Below are 17,099 nucleotides of genomic sequence, written 5' to 3' on the forward strand. Positions count from 1 at the left end.
GGATTCTGCTACCCCTCTCCAAACTCATATCAATACGAGCAGATTGATTTGTTGTTTTATTTCACATGTACTCTGTTTTGAATTTCGAAATTTAGAAAAGGAATTGTCACAAACATCTAGAACAGACCTGCAGAACTGTAGCTGCTCAGAGCGATTGACTTACTACCCCTTCTTACCCCACCCACCTTTTCTACCAGTGCGGTCATGACGTTCTAGTTACGCTCGGCTGCATCAACATTCATTCTCGCGGCGGCAGGTATACAATACTCTATCAAGAATTACAAGTGAACAGATAATAAAATCCTTAGGAACATACTTTTAGAAAGTAATAGAAAAATGAATGAGGGAAATAAATAAGTTAAAAGACACGTAAAATAAATTTTAAAATGTATATGTGCATATAATGTAAGAAGGTCTACCTATGTATATATCATCCTATTACTAGCAAAGCCGATTAAGTCCACTTTTTGTGTAAAATAAGTCCCCGACTTGTCTTTCCATGTTCTGCATTCTACTAAAATGAAATAAATCCGAAATGTTGCATGCAGGCAACAAACCAATTACTTTATTTGAAGAACTTATTATGGTTTTTCGTGCATTAATGAAGTTTTAATTCCTGTTTTTACAAAACTTCCATTACTGGTCTTAACTGGTTTTACTAGTAATAGGACGATACATAAATTGTACGTTGATACGTGAGTGATAGCTATATGACCAGATGTCAATGCTGTCATTCAACATTGTAACGCACTCCAGCAAAATAAATAAATATATAAATAAAAAATAAATAAATAAAAAATAAATAATTAAATAAACAAACAAATAAATAAACAAATAAACATACAATAAACGTACTGCAGTTTCAAGAAAACTGGAACATGGCAAAATCTAAACCCATGAAGAAATACTACTTCCAAAGGAATATGATTATTTTGTTGTTGAAGACGAAAGAATTGCTTGTTTACTGTGTCCCATCCAATTTATTTCTACTCGTCATTTCAATATTAAACCATATTTCAACAAAGTCCATATTAAGAATTATGGAATGCACAAATTTTCGGGTAAGTTCATTATTACGAACTATATATTGATTATTTATTTATACTCGTATACTGTTAAATTAAGGACGTCACTCTTTGTGTTCATTTTGAATTGAAATTAATAGTGACTTTCAAGGTTCATTACTTAAATGCTATAAATTTATGTTTCCGTAGGTGATGATAGGAGGAAAGTTTTCGAAAATCTAAAGCAGGTTAGGTGGAAAGAAATCTCAAAGAAACTACCGACAGGAAATCTAGCACAATTGTAAACCTTGAAACGAGATAACGCATTACAAATACAATGAATTTATCGCAGTCCTTTTTGAAAATTACATGCCGCCATTGATGGACCTTTGCACTGGCAGAGAATGTAAACAACTCTACGCGGAAGTCGAACATATCCCCAATAGGCCGGCCCGGATGCCTCAAGCGGTAGGGGCACGGCATGTCCCTATCGCTTGGTCCGAAGGGTTGTGGGTTCGAGTCCCGCCTCGGGCATGGGTGTTGTGATTGTATTAGTATAAGTAAAAAACAAAGGAACCAAAGGTAAAACAAACAGAAAACAAAAATAGATAACTTTGGAAAAACGGCCTTTGGCCGGTCGAAAAAAAAAATAGAAGTGGAGTGAGGCTCACGTCATATTTCCCCTACTTACGGGTTCTGCAGGCCTGATCTAGAAGGCACTCCTTAACAATCCCCGCATCCGTAAATGGCTTAATTTCTGCTAGGTGGTACGATACTGTTGTTGTCAAATCGTCTTTCTGTACGGTGGAATGCATCACTTTCTCTTCAGATATTACGAACATTATCTTGCTTTAGCCCGCAGTGAATTGGAAAAGCGTCCGACAGAGACTGATCTATACAGACTCTGCTGTACGTTTCACTGAGACACATTTTAATTAATCGAACTAGTTTCTTGGAAATACCAAACTCAATAAGAATATCGTCGTTGTTCCTGCAGTAACTCCTATGTGCAAAATATACAATTTTTCAGTAGGAGGAAAAAACACATTTATTCATCCTATGGCAGCCTTACATAGGGGATTGTGAATTCTTACATTTTTGAAAGAAAGAAATATAATTACATATAGGACATTTTATTATTTGCTGTGTCACTATTTAAGTTATTTAATAGAGCAAAAATCTGTAAATCTATAAATATGTCACATAGGAGATATTGCAGAAACAACGACGATATTGTATAAAACTTCTCTCTTAATCGAGTCATACACCTTTTTAAATATATGAATAGCTGATGTACTGTGCCCTTATACTAACATTTTTTTCTCCAATATTTGTTGGATACAAAAAACCTGAAAATCTGATCAATAGTCTATCTATTACTCCTAAAACCACATTGATGATCTCCAATAATTTCATCTACATATGGAGTTAGTCTTCTCAAAAGAATATTGGACAAAAATTTTGTATGACGTCAATAAAAGTGATATTCCTCGATAGTTACTACAGCTAGTCTTTTCCCCCTTCTTAAAGATAGGTACTATTATGGACTTCTTCCATTGTTCTGGTGCAATTTTCTTTTCCCAATAGCAAGTACAAGTTTATAAATTTCACTGAATAATGCGTTTTTCCACTCTCTTGAATTAATTCTGCTGGAATTTGATCAATACCTGGAGATGTGTACTTTTTCAGCTTTTCTATCACAATTTCGACTTAAAAATATGAGATCAAGTATAAATGACTCAGCAGTTTGTATTTGAATTTCGTCCCGATCATTTCTATTTGACCTATACACATTTAGTAGTTGCCCAAAATAATTTCTTCCATCTGTTCAGGATGGAATGAGAGTCTGCAAGCAAGGCATCATTCTCATCCTTGATGACGTTTCCCTTGCTTGATATCCGTTCTTAAACGCCTTTATGCCCTTACATAAATCTCTAATGTTTTTATTCTTACTTTTTGTTTCTATCCCCTTCAGTTTTTCCTTCAAGTAATCTCTTTTTGTTCCAAAGTGTACGACTTGCTTCCCGTCTTTCATTGAAATAATTATCACCATTCGCCTAGACTGAATCCTGTAAGAATTTCAATTTCGCCTGTTCCTTTCCTTCTATTACCATACAACAATCATCAAACTACGGTTTGTTTTTCTTAGTTTCATATTTGCCTATGGTCTGCTCAGTTTCAATTTTGATATTATCTCTGATATTTTTCCACACGCTATTAACATCTAATTTCTTCTCAACTTCGCCTGAACTTCCTAAAGCAGCAAACCTGTTTGAAATTTCGACCTGATATTTTTGCTTAGTTTCCTAGTCTTTTAATTTTGGAATATTGTATCTCATAATATTAACTTGTTGCTCTACTCGCTTAGCTACTGATAGTCTTTCTCTTAATTCACCAATTACCAAATTATGGGCGGAATCACAGTCTGCTCCTCTGAATGATCGAATGTCTAATATACTAGTGCGTATTCGTTTATGTACGTAACAAGATGTGATCTATTTGGCTGTGTGTCAATCCATCTTGAGAAGTCAAAGTATATTAATTTATGGATGCGGGAATGTTGTGCTTTTCACAATTAAATCTTCTGATGTGGCAAAGCTGTTTAACCTAACTTCATTATCATTATTATTTACGTGTAGGCTCTCTATTTCAATAGTCGGTTTAAAATGTCCTGCCATCATACTTTGGCATTGAAATCAGATTAAGGTAAATAATTAATACAGTTTTTATTTACAGCACTTGTTGGTTACATTATATTAAATTATTTATTATATGCAAGGAGCAAGAACTTATAATTTTTCGAACATCTTATATCATCAGAAAAATCCTATTTCTTTCGGATGGAATACGACGTTACGCTTTTCATCCGATCATTGTTATAAGAATGGGACGCACACCTTCTGCTTCTCGTAAATGTCTGAATATAGTCACTTAACTTCAATCCGATCTACTGAGATTCCGATTCCGCAGGACAGAGTCAGTCAAAATTCATGAAAACCAATAAATAACAATATTGAAACATTACTATACAAAATTATCTTGTAGCGCATTAATAATTAATTATTCCAACCAAACGCCGCCCCACTGTTTAATTTTCTCCCCCGTAAAGAATAATCTGAAATAGTCTACCGCTTGGAGTAACGGTTAGCACGTCTGACCGTGAAACGAGCAGGCCCGGGTTCAGATCCAGGTTGGGACAAGTTACCTGGTTGAGATTTTTTCCGGGGTTTTCCTTCAATCCATTAAGAGGAAATACTATGTAACTTTCGGCGCTAGACCAGGACTCATTTTGCTGATATTAACACCTTTATCTCACTCAGACGTTAGATAAAAACAGAAGTTGATAAAATGTAAAATAAACCAAAGAAAAAAATCTGAAATTACTGCCTAGGGTCTTAAATTCATAAGATACTTTCTGATTACGCCTATATTGCGTAACTTTGTTTTACAGAAGGGCATTTAGAATATCGTGTTTTTGTGATTATTAAATAAAGTTATTAAAATAATAAAGATTCTTTTGTTTCCAGTCAGCTTATACCTCATGGGCACGGCTGTCGGCTGCCTGTCAAGCGGCTTCATCCTGGATACATGGGGAAGACGCCTCTCTGCGCAGGTCTCCGCCCTTGTTATCTGCATAGGCTGGATAGTGATGTCTGTAGCTTCTTCCCACCATTTGCTTTTTGTGGGGAGAGCGCTGGGTGGATTTGGAAGAGGGATCAACAGTCCTGCAAATTTCGTAAGTGTGGATACACAGTCACACTGTTTTATTTTCTGCTGCTGAACGGTACCATTACTGTCCGCGGCTGCACCACCGGTTTCCGCCACACGGTCAGCCAGATATTCGCAAAATAACTTCTTGAATAGTCACTCGACATTATCACTAATTTGTATTACACAGAAAAATACACAGCTTCTTCTTAAAACGTTCTACACGAGTATTACAGTCTGATCCATTTGAACAGATATAAAATAAAATGACTATAAATATACAGTCGGGGTGCTGTAATAGTAATATGCGTTACAAGAGCGGTATGTTGAAGTTTTCATGTTCGAGGAAAAATTTGAAAAAGCGAAACGTAGTTGAACTTTTTTAATTTCCGAGAATTGAAAGAAAACATACCGCTCGTGTATCGTACATTATTTTGTGCGAAGATCGTTTATTACATACCTGAAAGAGGAATTTCTAATTAGTTGCAATGAAATCTCCATCTTGGTTTCTGTTCAATGACGGCAAATTTGCAAAACAAAAATATCTATCTTTAACATTGTTGCTTTAAAATGTTTTCTGTGTTTACTATACTCCAGCAAGCCGTGATATACATCTGTCTTTTTTTTCCCCCAGTTATGATGAGTCTGGAATCTTGTTGATTTTTTCACGGCTTCCTTAATATTACTTGCATCACGAACGCAGTAACTTTAGTGGAGTTGTAGAGTTTACTTAATTTTTGTAAATATTTAAAAACAATAACCAACAGTTCAATTTAGGTGAAATTGCAGTGGTAAGTTTCCAATTTATAATTATTACTATATTGAACGTCTCTAAAAATAATATGTTAACAGCCTAAAGCAGTAAAATCAATATGTCACTTAAGCGGTAAGAAGAGGGAAATTGTTATGTGTGTTAGGTTGGGAATACTGAATGTGGCATTTTAGACTTTCCGCGGATTGGTTTTGTGCGGAAACCAAGCAAATACGCACGATCTCATACAATAGTAGTTGAGCTTTTTTAATTTCCGAGATTTGAAAGAAAACATACCGCTCGTATATCGTACATTATTTTGTGCGAAGATCGTTTATTACATACCTGAAAGAGGAGTTTCTAATTAGTTGCAATGCAATCTCCATTTTGGTTTCTGTTCAATGACGGCAAATTTGTAAAACAAAAATATCTATCTTCAACATTGTTGCTTTAAAATGTTTTCTGTGTTTACTATACTCCAGCAAGCCGTGATATACGTCTGTCTTTTTTTTTCCCCCAGTCTATGATGAGTCTGGAATCTTGTTGATTTTTTCACGGCTTCCTTAATGTTACTTGCATCACGAATGCAGTAACTTTAGTGGAATTGTAGAGTTTATTTTATTTTTGCAAATACACTCAGGGACAAAAAAAACCGGACACTTTAATATTTGCTGGTATTTTGCAAAACATTATCTTCTCATACAATATTATGGTAGCCATCTGTTGTTATGGAGACGTGTATACATTGTTGATTGTTTTTTGTTTTATAAACAAGCCAATGCAACCAAATATTCCAATTTTGCTTTCGGAGTCTCAGCTATAACGATTTTGTCTCAAACATTTTGTGCTTCATTATGGTTATCATTCGTTATTTCTTTATTTTTACATTTTCTGAGTTTAAGTGGGGTTGTAACATTTGTCTTAAAACAAGATGCACCTGAAGATGTGGCTCGAGCTGTAGCCCTTTACGATGATGGACGCAGTGTACGTTACATTGCAAATGTTATGAATATGGCTAGAAGCACAACCCATGATGCCATAAAACGGTATAGAGAGACCCTAGAATATACCAGAAGACCAGGTTCGGGTCGTCCAAGAGCTACAAATCCAAATGAAGACAGGTATATGGTGTTGAGAGTTCTTAGGGAGCACAACCTGCCAGCTACTAGTGTAGCCCAGCAATTTGTTAACATGCATGGACGCCCAATTTCGGCCAAAACAGTTAGAAGGAGGTTGAAAGCAAGTGGACTGATATCAAGTAGACCTGCAACTGGTCCCAGACTTCTCAGGATGCATCGAGTTGAAAGACTGCGTTTTGCAAATGATCACAGGGATTGGAGAAATGGACAGTGGAGCTGTGCTCTGTTCACCGAAGAGTCCCGTTTCAATCTGTGCTCACCTGATGGACGTGAAAGAGTTTGGAGAAGGAGGGGAGAACGATTTTCACAGTGTTGCATTTCCGAAAATGTGCCATATGGAGGTGGTGGAGTGATGGTTTGGGCAGGAGTGTGTACGGGTGCTCGTACAGAGTTGGTTTTTGTTGAAAATGGAAGACTAACAGCTGATAGGTATATAAATGAATGTTTGGCTGATCATGTTGTGCCATTTGGCCAATTTGTAGGCGATAATTTTGTTTTAATGCATGATAATGCAGGCCGCATATTGCCCATGCGGTCGGAGATTATCTCCAAGAAGTGGGAATCCATGTTCTTCCATGGCCAGCAAGGAGTCCAGACATGAACCCAATTGAATACGTGTGGGACATGCTGGGACGGCGTGTTAAGAATAGACGACCGATACCAGAATCGTTACAAGAGTTGAGGCGAGCACTTGGCGAAGAATGGGAACTTATTCCTCAAGAAGACATTGCTAACCAAATTGAGAGCATGCCAAGACGTATGGATGCTGTTATTCAAGCCAGAGGGGGTAATACCCGTTACTAAAAAGAGTTTTTAATGTTTAAGGCACCATAAAATGAAAAATCAGTTAGGCCAAACGATGCCATAGTTATACGCCCTTTGTAATTTTTTGTAAATTTTCTCATCAGAGATTTTTTTTTCAAATGTTGTCGTATAAGGTTTTAAATGAAACATTATTTTGTTTAAATTGGTTTTGTTTCATTTTGAAATAATTGGCAACAAAATACAAGCAAATATAGAAGTGTCCGGTTTTTTTGTCCCTGAGTGTATTTAAAAACAATAATTAACAGTGCAATTTAGGTGAAATTGCAGTGGTAAGTTTCCAATTTATAATTATTACTATATTGAACGTCTCTAAAAATAATATGTTAGAAGCCTAAAGCAGTAAAATCAACATGTCACTTAAGCGGTAAGAAGAGGGAAATTGTTATGTGTGTTAGATTGGGAATACTGAATGTGGAATTTTAGACTTACCGCGGATTGGTTTTGGTTTTGTGCGGAAACCAAGCAAATACTCACGATCTCGCACAAAATTCATTTCAATTTCAATGTGATACTAAAGCACGGGAGTTTTGTATCATCATTGTTACCGCATAAGAAACAAAAGTTACTCAGCAACGACCGAATAAAGAAAATGCTTCAACAGATGGGTATGTTCTGACGAAGCAACATGCAACATTCCTTGTCAGTGGGCGAGTGAATACCCATAATGCAATCATATAGGACGTGAAAATCCGCATGTCTCATATGAATTGGAACGAACTAATCCTAAAGTTAATGGTTGGTGCACGGTAAGTCGCTATAATATGTTTGGGCCGTTTATCTTAGTAAAGGAAACAGTTCGATCAGGACCATACCTGGACATGTTGAAAAACTTTTTCGAACCACAATTGCAATAGGAAAACAACATGGGTATGGTTTTCCAACAGGATGGTGCACCACCTCATTGGGCAACAAACATCCATGATTATCTGGATGACGCATTTGGTAACAACTGATGGGTCGAGGAGGGCCAATTATGTGTTCTCCATGTTCCCCAGATCTAACATCGCCTGATTTCTTCCTCTGGGGTTTTGTGAAGAATGATATGTATACACAGCAACCCAGGAATATTCATGATTTCAGAGCACACATTTCCTCAGCTTTTGCGAAAATTACCCTGAGATGTTAGACCACACATGGGAGGAATTGGCCTCAAGACATGAACTGTGTCGTGTTCGCAATACTGTAGTGGGAAAGTTGAGGTCTAATTTGGACAAAACTTCCATTCTTATAGAATGTATGTAAAAATCAATTAACAATAAATAGCAACAGTTCCCATTTTAACACCTTTTTATTTTATGTCTTCCCAAATGAATAATCCTGTATTTTATTTAGTGTTTCCTGAGTCAAGCATGTCTTGGGTACTTCCAAACTCTCACAAATTCCTAACAGGATTGTAGAATGTAGTACAACGAATACATAAGATCATTAACACATGGAAAATTATTTCAAAATCTTCTTTGCATTTTGTCGGACATAGTAAGTACATGAGAAACGTAGGTACTTCTTGTTGTTGTTGTTGTACAGGGACATCATTTTATTTTTACTAACATTTTTAATATTAACCTGGCTATACCTTTAGAGAACCGGAAACACAGATTGCTACCCCTTCCACGATTGCAGTTCGATGATACTGGCGTAAAAAACAAACAAATCACTTTACTAGGTATAGGAGGGAAGAAAAGTAGTTACGTAAACTAGGAAATATCGCGATTTTGAGTTCGATAATTTTCATTAGGTTTTTGTTTAATCTTAATACAGTACAGTATTAACAATGAGTGTTTTTACTCACGAACTGAGTTATCCATGCGAACGTGTTCATTATGCAGTGTGTATTATACTGTCTACATCACATTAGCGTACAATGTAGAGAATGAAGTTAAATTGAAAAATACAGTAATCAAAATATGGACATTTGAACACTTTTTTTTTTAAATGGTGGCCGTTCATTTCGATACAGGCTTCAGTTCTTTTGTGCATAATATCACACTATAGACTATTGCATCTAATTCCAATTACCAGTTTCGTCCTTCGTATCAGTAACTCAAGTTGAAATTATTTTGTACGTAGTCTATAAAAGAGTACCTTACGTACTGTAAATTCAACCTTCACTTCTGCCCGACCCGCAAAGATAAAATTACTCAGACATGCTATCTATTGTCCGTCCAAGTGGTTTTGCCGCAGGATCGTAGAAAGGGAGGAAATCACGTGAAAGTTAATTACAACGAGGCCCTTTTATTTAAGTTATTTTAAACAGTTGTATAATATTACGTAAACGTCCAATTCCTAACAGAAATTAATGTTTTCAGAAAAGAGCTAAGACAGCTCAGCTTTTACAGAGGGGCGGACAGAAGCAGATGGAGGAAATAGGGATGCGACGTAGGCAAACGGACAGTACCTGTGCGAAAATATGATTCAATATTGAAAGCTCTTTCGTCACTGGAAAACGCGAACATATTTCTGAAACGTACTATACTCGCTAACTCAGTGCTGTTTACTATATGCAGTCTTGGATCTGTGTGTAGAGGACGGTTGAACTTCATGAGTGGAAGGGGTGCGAGTGAAGTACATTCAAAAACTCAGGTACAATAAAAATTGAAGTAAAAATAAAATGATGTCCCTGTATATTAGAGCAAGAAACAAGCATTTCAATGAAACCATCTTGATTCTCGTACCGACTGCCAGATCGAGCAAGATAATTAACTCTCCCAAATAGAGACAATTAGTGAAGTCAAACTGCTTTGTGTTTATCCTGTATTAATGTTAGTGCAGGCCTTAAGTTAACTACTATCACATCACAAGTAATTTCAAAACACCACTTAAGGGTTGTGATATGTAAATTCTCCACAACGTTCAGTAACTTCATCCCTACTCACGTTAGCCGCGTCTGCGGCTCAAGCACTAGCGTACTAGTCTTCCATCCAGGCGCCACGGGTTCTATCCCCGGCCAGGTCGTGATGAAATCTGTGGTGAAAAAAACAGGCGCTGCAGAGGATTTTTCTCGGGGTACTTCTGTTCCCTCTATCATTACACCAACTCTCTCAACCTCCCACTAATTTCATCTATCACATCGTCGTTTTTTCTATGAAACCTCCTATATGACAGTACAGGTAATCATTTTTCAGAAGAAAGAAAAAATTAATTAAACAGCAATAGGCTCACACTGATCTTCGATGATGTCATTGAAGTCCATCATATTCATCAATGTTTTCTACCTAATTATTTTATATTTTTTAAGTAACGCTCATTGACTGTTAATTTTTTTTCTTCCTTCCTTTAAAATCAACTCAGCTATGCCGGGAAGAATTTTTCTCGAATTAATGGTGATAATATACATTGACTACTTCATAGTAGTCGTGATAATATTCAATGAGGATGGCGAGACCTCATATAATGAATATGTGATGTACTAATTTAATCTCTTCATGACTAATATTGTTTATGAGCAATGAGTGAGAAACATCCAAATAATGACAATCAGACATTGCGTTACAAGTTTGTATATTATTACTGTATACAGATTTAAAATGTGTCGCAAAACCATCAGCAATATCTTTATCATTGGTTAATGAATTACTATCTAATGTCATGACATGAGATGTACGGAAATTTTTTATTTGTTTACTTTCAATAACATTGCAGTGCTTAGGATTGTTAGCAATATTTCTTTCAGAAATTTCTAAGCAATTTAAATAAGCATTATTAATCATAGTTTTGGTTGCCCTTCTTAATTCTTTATATTTTTCTTCATAACGTGGGAAATATTTTATTCTCTTCCTATAGTAGGCTATTCTTTACTTCTTAAATTTTGTATGATATCTTTTGTAAACCAACATGGATAAGACTTTTTCCTATTGATTCTTTTCTTTGGAATATTTCTATCACATATATTGTTTAAATTTTCATAGAAATAATCGACAGCTTCATTAATATCATTGTGTTTATGAAGTACTTCCCAGTCTATTTGTTTAATGTCAATGTAGATTGCGCTAAAGTTTGCTTTTTTAAAGTTCAAAATTGTAGTAGGAGAATGTTTGAATGTTTTGATACGATCTTTTATACACAACATTATTGTTAAGGATGGATTATATTTGTCTTCGTTAATAAGAGGAATATCGTTTCTAGAAAGTTCCAAGGATTTAGGTATGTTAGTTAAAATTAGATCTAGAGTTTTAAAATAATTATCTTGAATGTAGTTTACTGAAAATAGAAAATGAAGTGCTAAGAAGTTTGCAAGAGATCTTTCCCCCATTCAAGAGATCATACGTGTGGTCAGTTATGTTGGGAAAATTAAAATCTTCAGGTATTATAATGTTACTGGTACATATTTTAGGAAAATTCGAAATTGACTCAAAAAATAACAAATAACTTTCTAACTTAGAATTGGGAGGAAAATACACATTTATATATGGACAATAAACCTTAGAGTAGTTGTAGCGTAGTGTGTTCTTATGCATTAACGGAAATCCGCCTATAGGGATATCCTGAACTAGCACCAGCAGATAGCGCGCGTGTACTTTGAGGGTTGCGCTTTGCGTGTGCATTTGTTTTCGAGTATATTATAAACACTGAGGATTTACGTAGTGTATTGATATATTAAGTACTTTTAAAAACAACTCAACATGCCAATTTTTTTGTGTGTTCTATATGTAAAAATCAGGGAAAATTTTTTGCCTTCAATGAGGTCCCGAAAGATTCTGAATATACGCTTTCAACATAAAAAATATAACTAATTAAATTGCGCCTCAAAAGTGATAGATATTAAACAAAAATAACTAATTCTAGTAAGGAATTGCTGGCTACTATTTCATTTTGGAAGATGGCAAAGAAAAACTGTAATGAAAACATATGCAACCTCAACAGCAAGTACGTTAGCATAGAATATATCCCGATCAGGGATTATATTCAGTACTTGTAGGAGGAGTCTTCGAAGTTTACGTCTGCATTTTACAATGAGACGATGCGAGGCCTACAGTAAACTCTCGATTAACTGGGATGTTTATTATCCAGGACGATCCGTAGTAAAAAAATATATATACGCCTATAAATAATATAGTCTTTGTATAAAATAAGAAAGTAGGGGAACCTTGACTTCAAAAATCCATTTCGTAAATAATGCCTTTAATGTAGGTTAATTATTATTTATTAACTTCATTTTCAAAATCATTCTACATAGTAGGGGCCTACTCGTTTTCAAAACTGCATGTTGTAACCTACAAAACGCAAGAATAATCATGATACTACTGCGATCATATTATACCATACTATTAAAAAATTTGATTTTTCTTCAACTAGAGAAAAAAATAAGAGTAATTCAACCCCGATAGCCCTTTCCTTATAAAACAAAACACATTGGTGGCTGCAAATCCTGTTTCTCGCGTACGGTACTTACAATACTAATGATTGAAGTGGCAATATTCACCTTCAACAAAGTTCCTTTTTTTTTTATTCGTGCATCTCGTTCTCAAAGTTCTCGTTTAGGTTCATGAACATTATATTCTGCGTACTGCAGATTTCCTCATCCATATCTTAAGGGAAATCGCTCTTATTTATTGCAAATTAAATTAAATTATGAGGTAAGAAAATACTTAATTATATTAAATTGTACTATGTTATACAAAATAATTATAAATATAATTTTGACATGCATGAAAACCAACAAACGGGAGAACATAACTTGCATATGACATAATATATCCCTACAACATGTTATGCCGCATGGAACGCTCTTGCCATCTAACGGTAAAACTTTGCATCAGATATCCCTATTCTTTTTTTCCCTACTATAGTGTAGCGAGAAAGAGAAATGTTTGCTCAGTGTTTTCTATTTTTATCTTCAGTTTTGTAAAGGATATTTACAGAATTACCGATTATGTTAACTTCACAAATCAAACATTTCCGTAATTTCTGTTTGTTACAGTATCATTTGGAAGAAATGGCGGACCCCAGACTACGGGGTGCGTTGTCTGCTTGTATACTTCTATTCTACTCAATAGGCATCATGGTTGTGTCTCTGCTGGGGACACATATGGGCTGGCGAATAGTGGCGGGTCTCGGAGCCGGGACCTCTCTTCTGAACGTCTTGCTTTACAGCTTCCTGCGCGAGAGCCCAGTGTGGCTAGTCCATAAAAATCGGATCAATGAGGCATCTGAAGTGTACAGCTGGCTGTGGGGGTCAACACGTCCAATGCAGGTGGCAGATACTTCCTTATTATATACGACGCTAGATAACCAAAAAATTCATACATCGTCAATTAATGAATGAAAAAGCCCGCAGTGTCCCATAAAGGAACAGGGTCTCCTAGGAGAGGAGGAAGCTCAATGAATGAATGAATGAATGAATGAATGAATGAGTGAATGAATGAATGAGTGAATATATATTATATATATAAGCCCGCAGTGTCCCATTAAGGAATAGGGTCTCCTAGGAGAGGAGGAAGCTCAATGAATGAATGAATGAATGAATGAATGAATGAATGAGTGAATATATATATATATATAAGCCCGCAGTGTCCCATTAAGGAATAGGGTGTCCTAGGAGAGGAGGAAGTTCAATGAATGAATGAATGAATGAATGAATGAGTGAGTGAATGAATGAATGAGTGAATATATATATATATATAAGCCCGCAGTGTCCCATTAAGGAATAGGGTGTCCTAGGAGAGGAGGAAGCTCAATGAATGAATGAATGAGTGAGTGAATGAATGAGTGAATAAATATATATATATATATATATATATATATATATAAGCCCGCAGTGTCCCATTAAGGAATAGGGTCTCCTAGGAGAGGAGGAAGCTCAATGAATGAATGAGTGAATGAATGAATGTATGAATGAATGAATGAGTGAGTGAATAAATAAATAAATATATATATATATATATATATAAGCCCGCAGTGTCCCATTAAGGAATAGGGTCTCCTAGGAGAGGAGGAAGCTCAATGAATGAATGAATGAGTGAGTGAATGAATGAGTGAATAAATATATATATATATATATATATATATATATATAAGCCCGCAGTGTCCCATTAAGGAATAGGGTCTCCTAGGAGAGGAGGAAGCTCAATGAATGAATGAATGAATGAATGAATGAGTGAGTGAATGAATGAGTGAATAAATATATATATATATATATATATATATATATATATATATATATATAAGCCCGCAGTGTCCCATTAAGGAATAGGGTCTCCTAGGAGAGGAGGAAGCTCAATGAATGAATGAGTGAATGAATGAATGAATGAATGAATGAGTGAGTGAATAAATATATATATATATATATATATATATATATATAAGCCCGCAGTGTTCCATTAAGGAATAGGGTCTCCTAGGAGAGGAGGAAGCTCAATGAATGAATGAATGAATGAATGAGTGAGTGAGTGAGTGAGTGAATGAATGAATGAGTGAATAAATATATATATATATATATATATATGTATATATATGTATATATATAAGCCCGCAGTGTCCCATTAAGGAATAGGGTCTCCTAGGAGAGGGGGAAGCTCAATGAATGAATGAGTGAATGAATAAATGAATAAATAAATAAATAAATATATAAGCCCGCAATGTCCCATAAAAGAATAAGGTCTCCTACGAGAGGGGGAAGCTCAGTGAATGAATGCATGAATAAGCCCGCAGTGTCCTATAAAGGAATAGGGTGTCCTACGAGAGGGGAAAGCTCAATGAATAAATGTGTCACATGAAGGAATATGGTCTCCTACGGGAGAAGCTCAATGAATGAATGAATGAATGAATGAGTAAATAAATAAATATATAAGCCCGCAGTGTCCCATAAAGGAATAGGGTGTCCTACGAGAGGGGGAAGCTCAATGAATGAATGAATGAATGAATGAATGAATGAATGAATGAGTAAATAAATAAATATATAAGCCCGCAGTGTGCCATAAAGGAATAGGGGTCCTACGAGAGGGGGAAGCTCAATGAATGAATGAATGAATGAATGAATGAATGAATGAGTAAATAAATAAATATATAAGCCCGCAGTGTCCTATAAAGGAATAGGGTGTCCTACGAGAGGGGGAAGCTCAATGAATGAATGAATGAATGAATGAATGAATGAATGAATGAATGAATAAGCCCTCAGTGTCCCATGAATGACTAGGGTCTCCTACGAGAGGGGGGGAACTCCACGAATGAATGAATGAATGAATGAATGAATGAATGAATGAATGAATGAATGAATGAATGAATGAATGAATAAGCCCGCAGTGCCCCATAAAGGACTAGGGTCTCCTGCGAGAGGGCAGGGCCGGATTTAGGTACAGTGCCGCCTGTAGGCAGTGCTAAAATTTGCTCCCCCCCCCAACTCCCACAAACAGTTTATGAGTAGCCATTGTACGGGTCATGTTTACTTTAAATTATTTATAAATGAAATGTTACAATTCAGAAAACAATAAATTACTGGAATCAAAATACATGCTTCTAACTTTTGAATTATAAAAATGTTCTTTGCACTTTCTTCACATATATAAAGCACTGATGATGTCATGAAGTCGATCTGACGAAGCACATCAAACTCGATGAGAAGAAACTTAGTTAGTCAAACTTATTGATTGTTGAAACAAAATTGATTTGTGAAAGGCAGATTATGGTTTATTTTTAAGCATTGTTTTGTTGGAGTATAATTATAACACGAGTATTTCTTATTTCGATAGTAAGTATAAAGTAAATTAATTAATAAACTCCAACTCTTTGTGGAATAAACCTTTCATATCGAAATACATAATGCACATGCTGGAAAGTGATTAAATAGTATTTTTTATGAAGTATTATATTGGAAATGTGACCAGCCTCATGGTCTAGTGGCCAGAGCTTCTGGCTATAGTGCATGAGGTCCCGGGTTCGATTCCCGGTTAGAGCACAGGAATTTTTCCTGTGTTCGTCCATGGTCTTGAATTTAGGTTAAGTTGAAATTTAAGACCTCTCCTGGCACTACATTATCATAATCATCCTAACACATCATCGGGGTAATGTAACTCCGCCTTCCAGGCGCCCCAACCTCAGAAGTGGGTTACAACTAAGCCACGGCCAGGTGAGAAGACCAGAAATGTCGAAAGACAACCTGGTGGCATTGGATAAATATATATATAGGAAATGTAACTGAGTTGTGGTTACTATTCATAGCGATAAATAATAAACACATTCAATTTGACTATCAACAATACATTCTTGTTTATACAAGCAGTTAAATTTAAGCAGTTTCATAGTATAATAACGTGATACTGGCATTACAATATAATTATGCAGCTGCACACTTTCCCTTTTACTCTCGCCGAGACCGCAGCAATGCGATAAAAAACAATCTTCCACGAAGTGTTCAAAAACAAACTTCAGAAAAGATTTAACAACAAGTATTTTAAAAACAAATTTCACTGTAAAATGAAAATTAAAAAGGAGAGAATAAAGAAAAAGAGAGAGAGAGAATGCCACTCTCCTGGAAACTGCCGCCCTAGACAACTGCTTAGGTTGCATAGGTCTAAATCCGGCACTGCGAGAGGGGGAAGCTCGGTTTTATCTCACATGGTGAGCAGGGTAATTACAGTTCTTACAGCACATTTCACAGTATTGTCTTTTCGAGTTGGTGACCTAGTTCTCTCCAAGCACTTCTGCATAGGACGACCATAGTCTAGTGGGTCCTACAAT

At 35.7% G+C, this 17,099-nt stretch overlaps 2 protein-coding genes across 4 annotated transcripts in view; one reads left to right on the forward strand and one right to left on the reverse strand.

The window, feature by feature from the left end:
* Positions 1 to 17,099, reverse strand: part of LOC138715231 (facilitated trehalose transporter Tret1-like) — a 453,955-nt gene that overhangs the window by 415,918 nt on the left and 20,938 nt on the right. The gene's annotated exons all lie outside the window — the stretch shown is intronic.
* LOC138715659 (facilitated trehalose transporter Tret1-like) overlaps positions 1 to 17,099 on the forward strand; it is a 42,749-nt gene that overhangs the window by 22,216 nt on the left and 3,434 nt on the right. For both annotated transcript variants that reach the window (XM_069848728.1, XM_069848729.1), the window contains exons 4-5: positions 4,532 to 4,740; positions 13,345 to 13,617. In XM_069848728.1, coding sequence (XP_069704829.1) covers positions 4,532 to 4,740; positions 13,345 to 13,617 — 482 coding nt within the window. The remainder of the gene's footprint in view (positions 1 to 4,531; positions 4,741 to 13,344; positions 13,618 to 17,099) is intronic.

This window comes from Periplaneta americana, chromosome 15, assembly GCF_040183065.1.
Source record: "Periplaneta americana isolate PAMFEO1 chromosome 15, P.americana_PAMFEO1_priV1, whole genome shotgun sequence".
NCBI lineage: Eukaryota > Metazoa > Arthropoda > Insecta > Blattodea > Blattidae > Periplaneta > Periplaneta americana.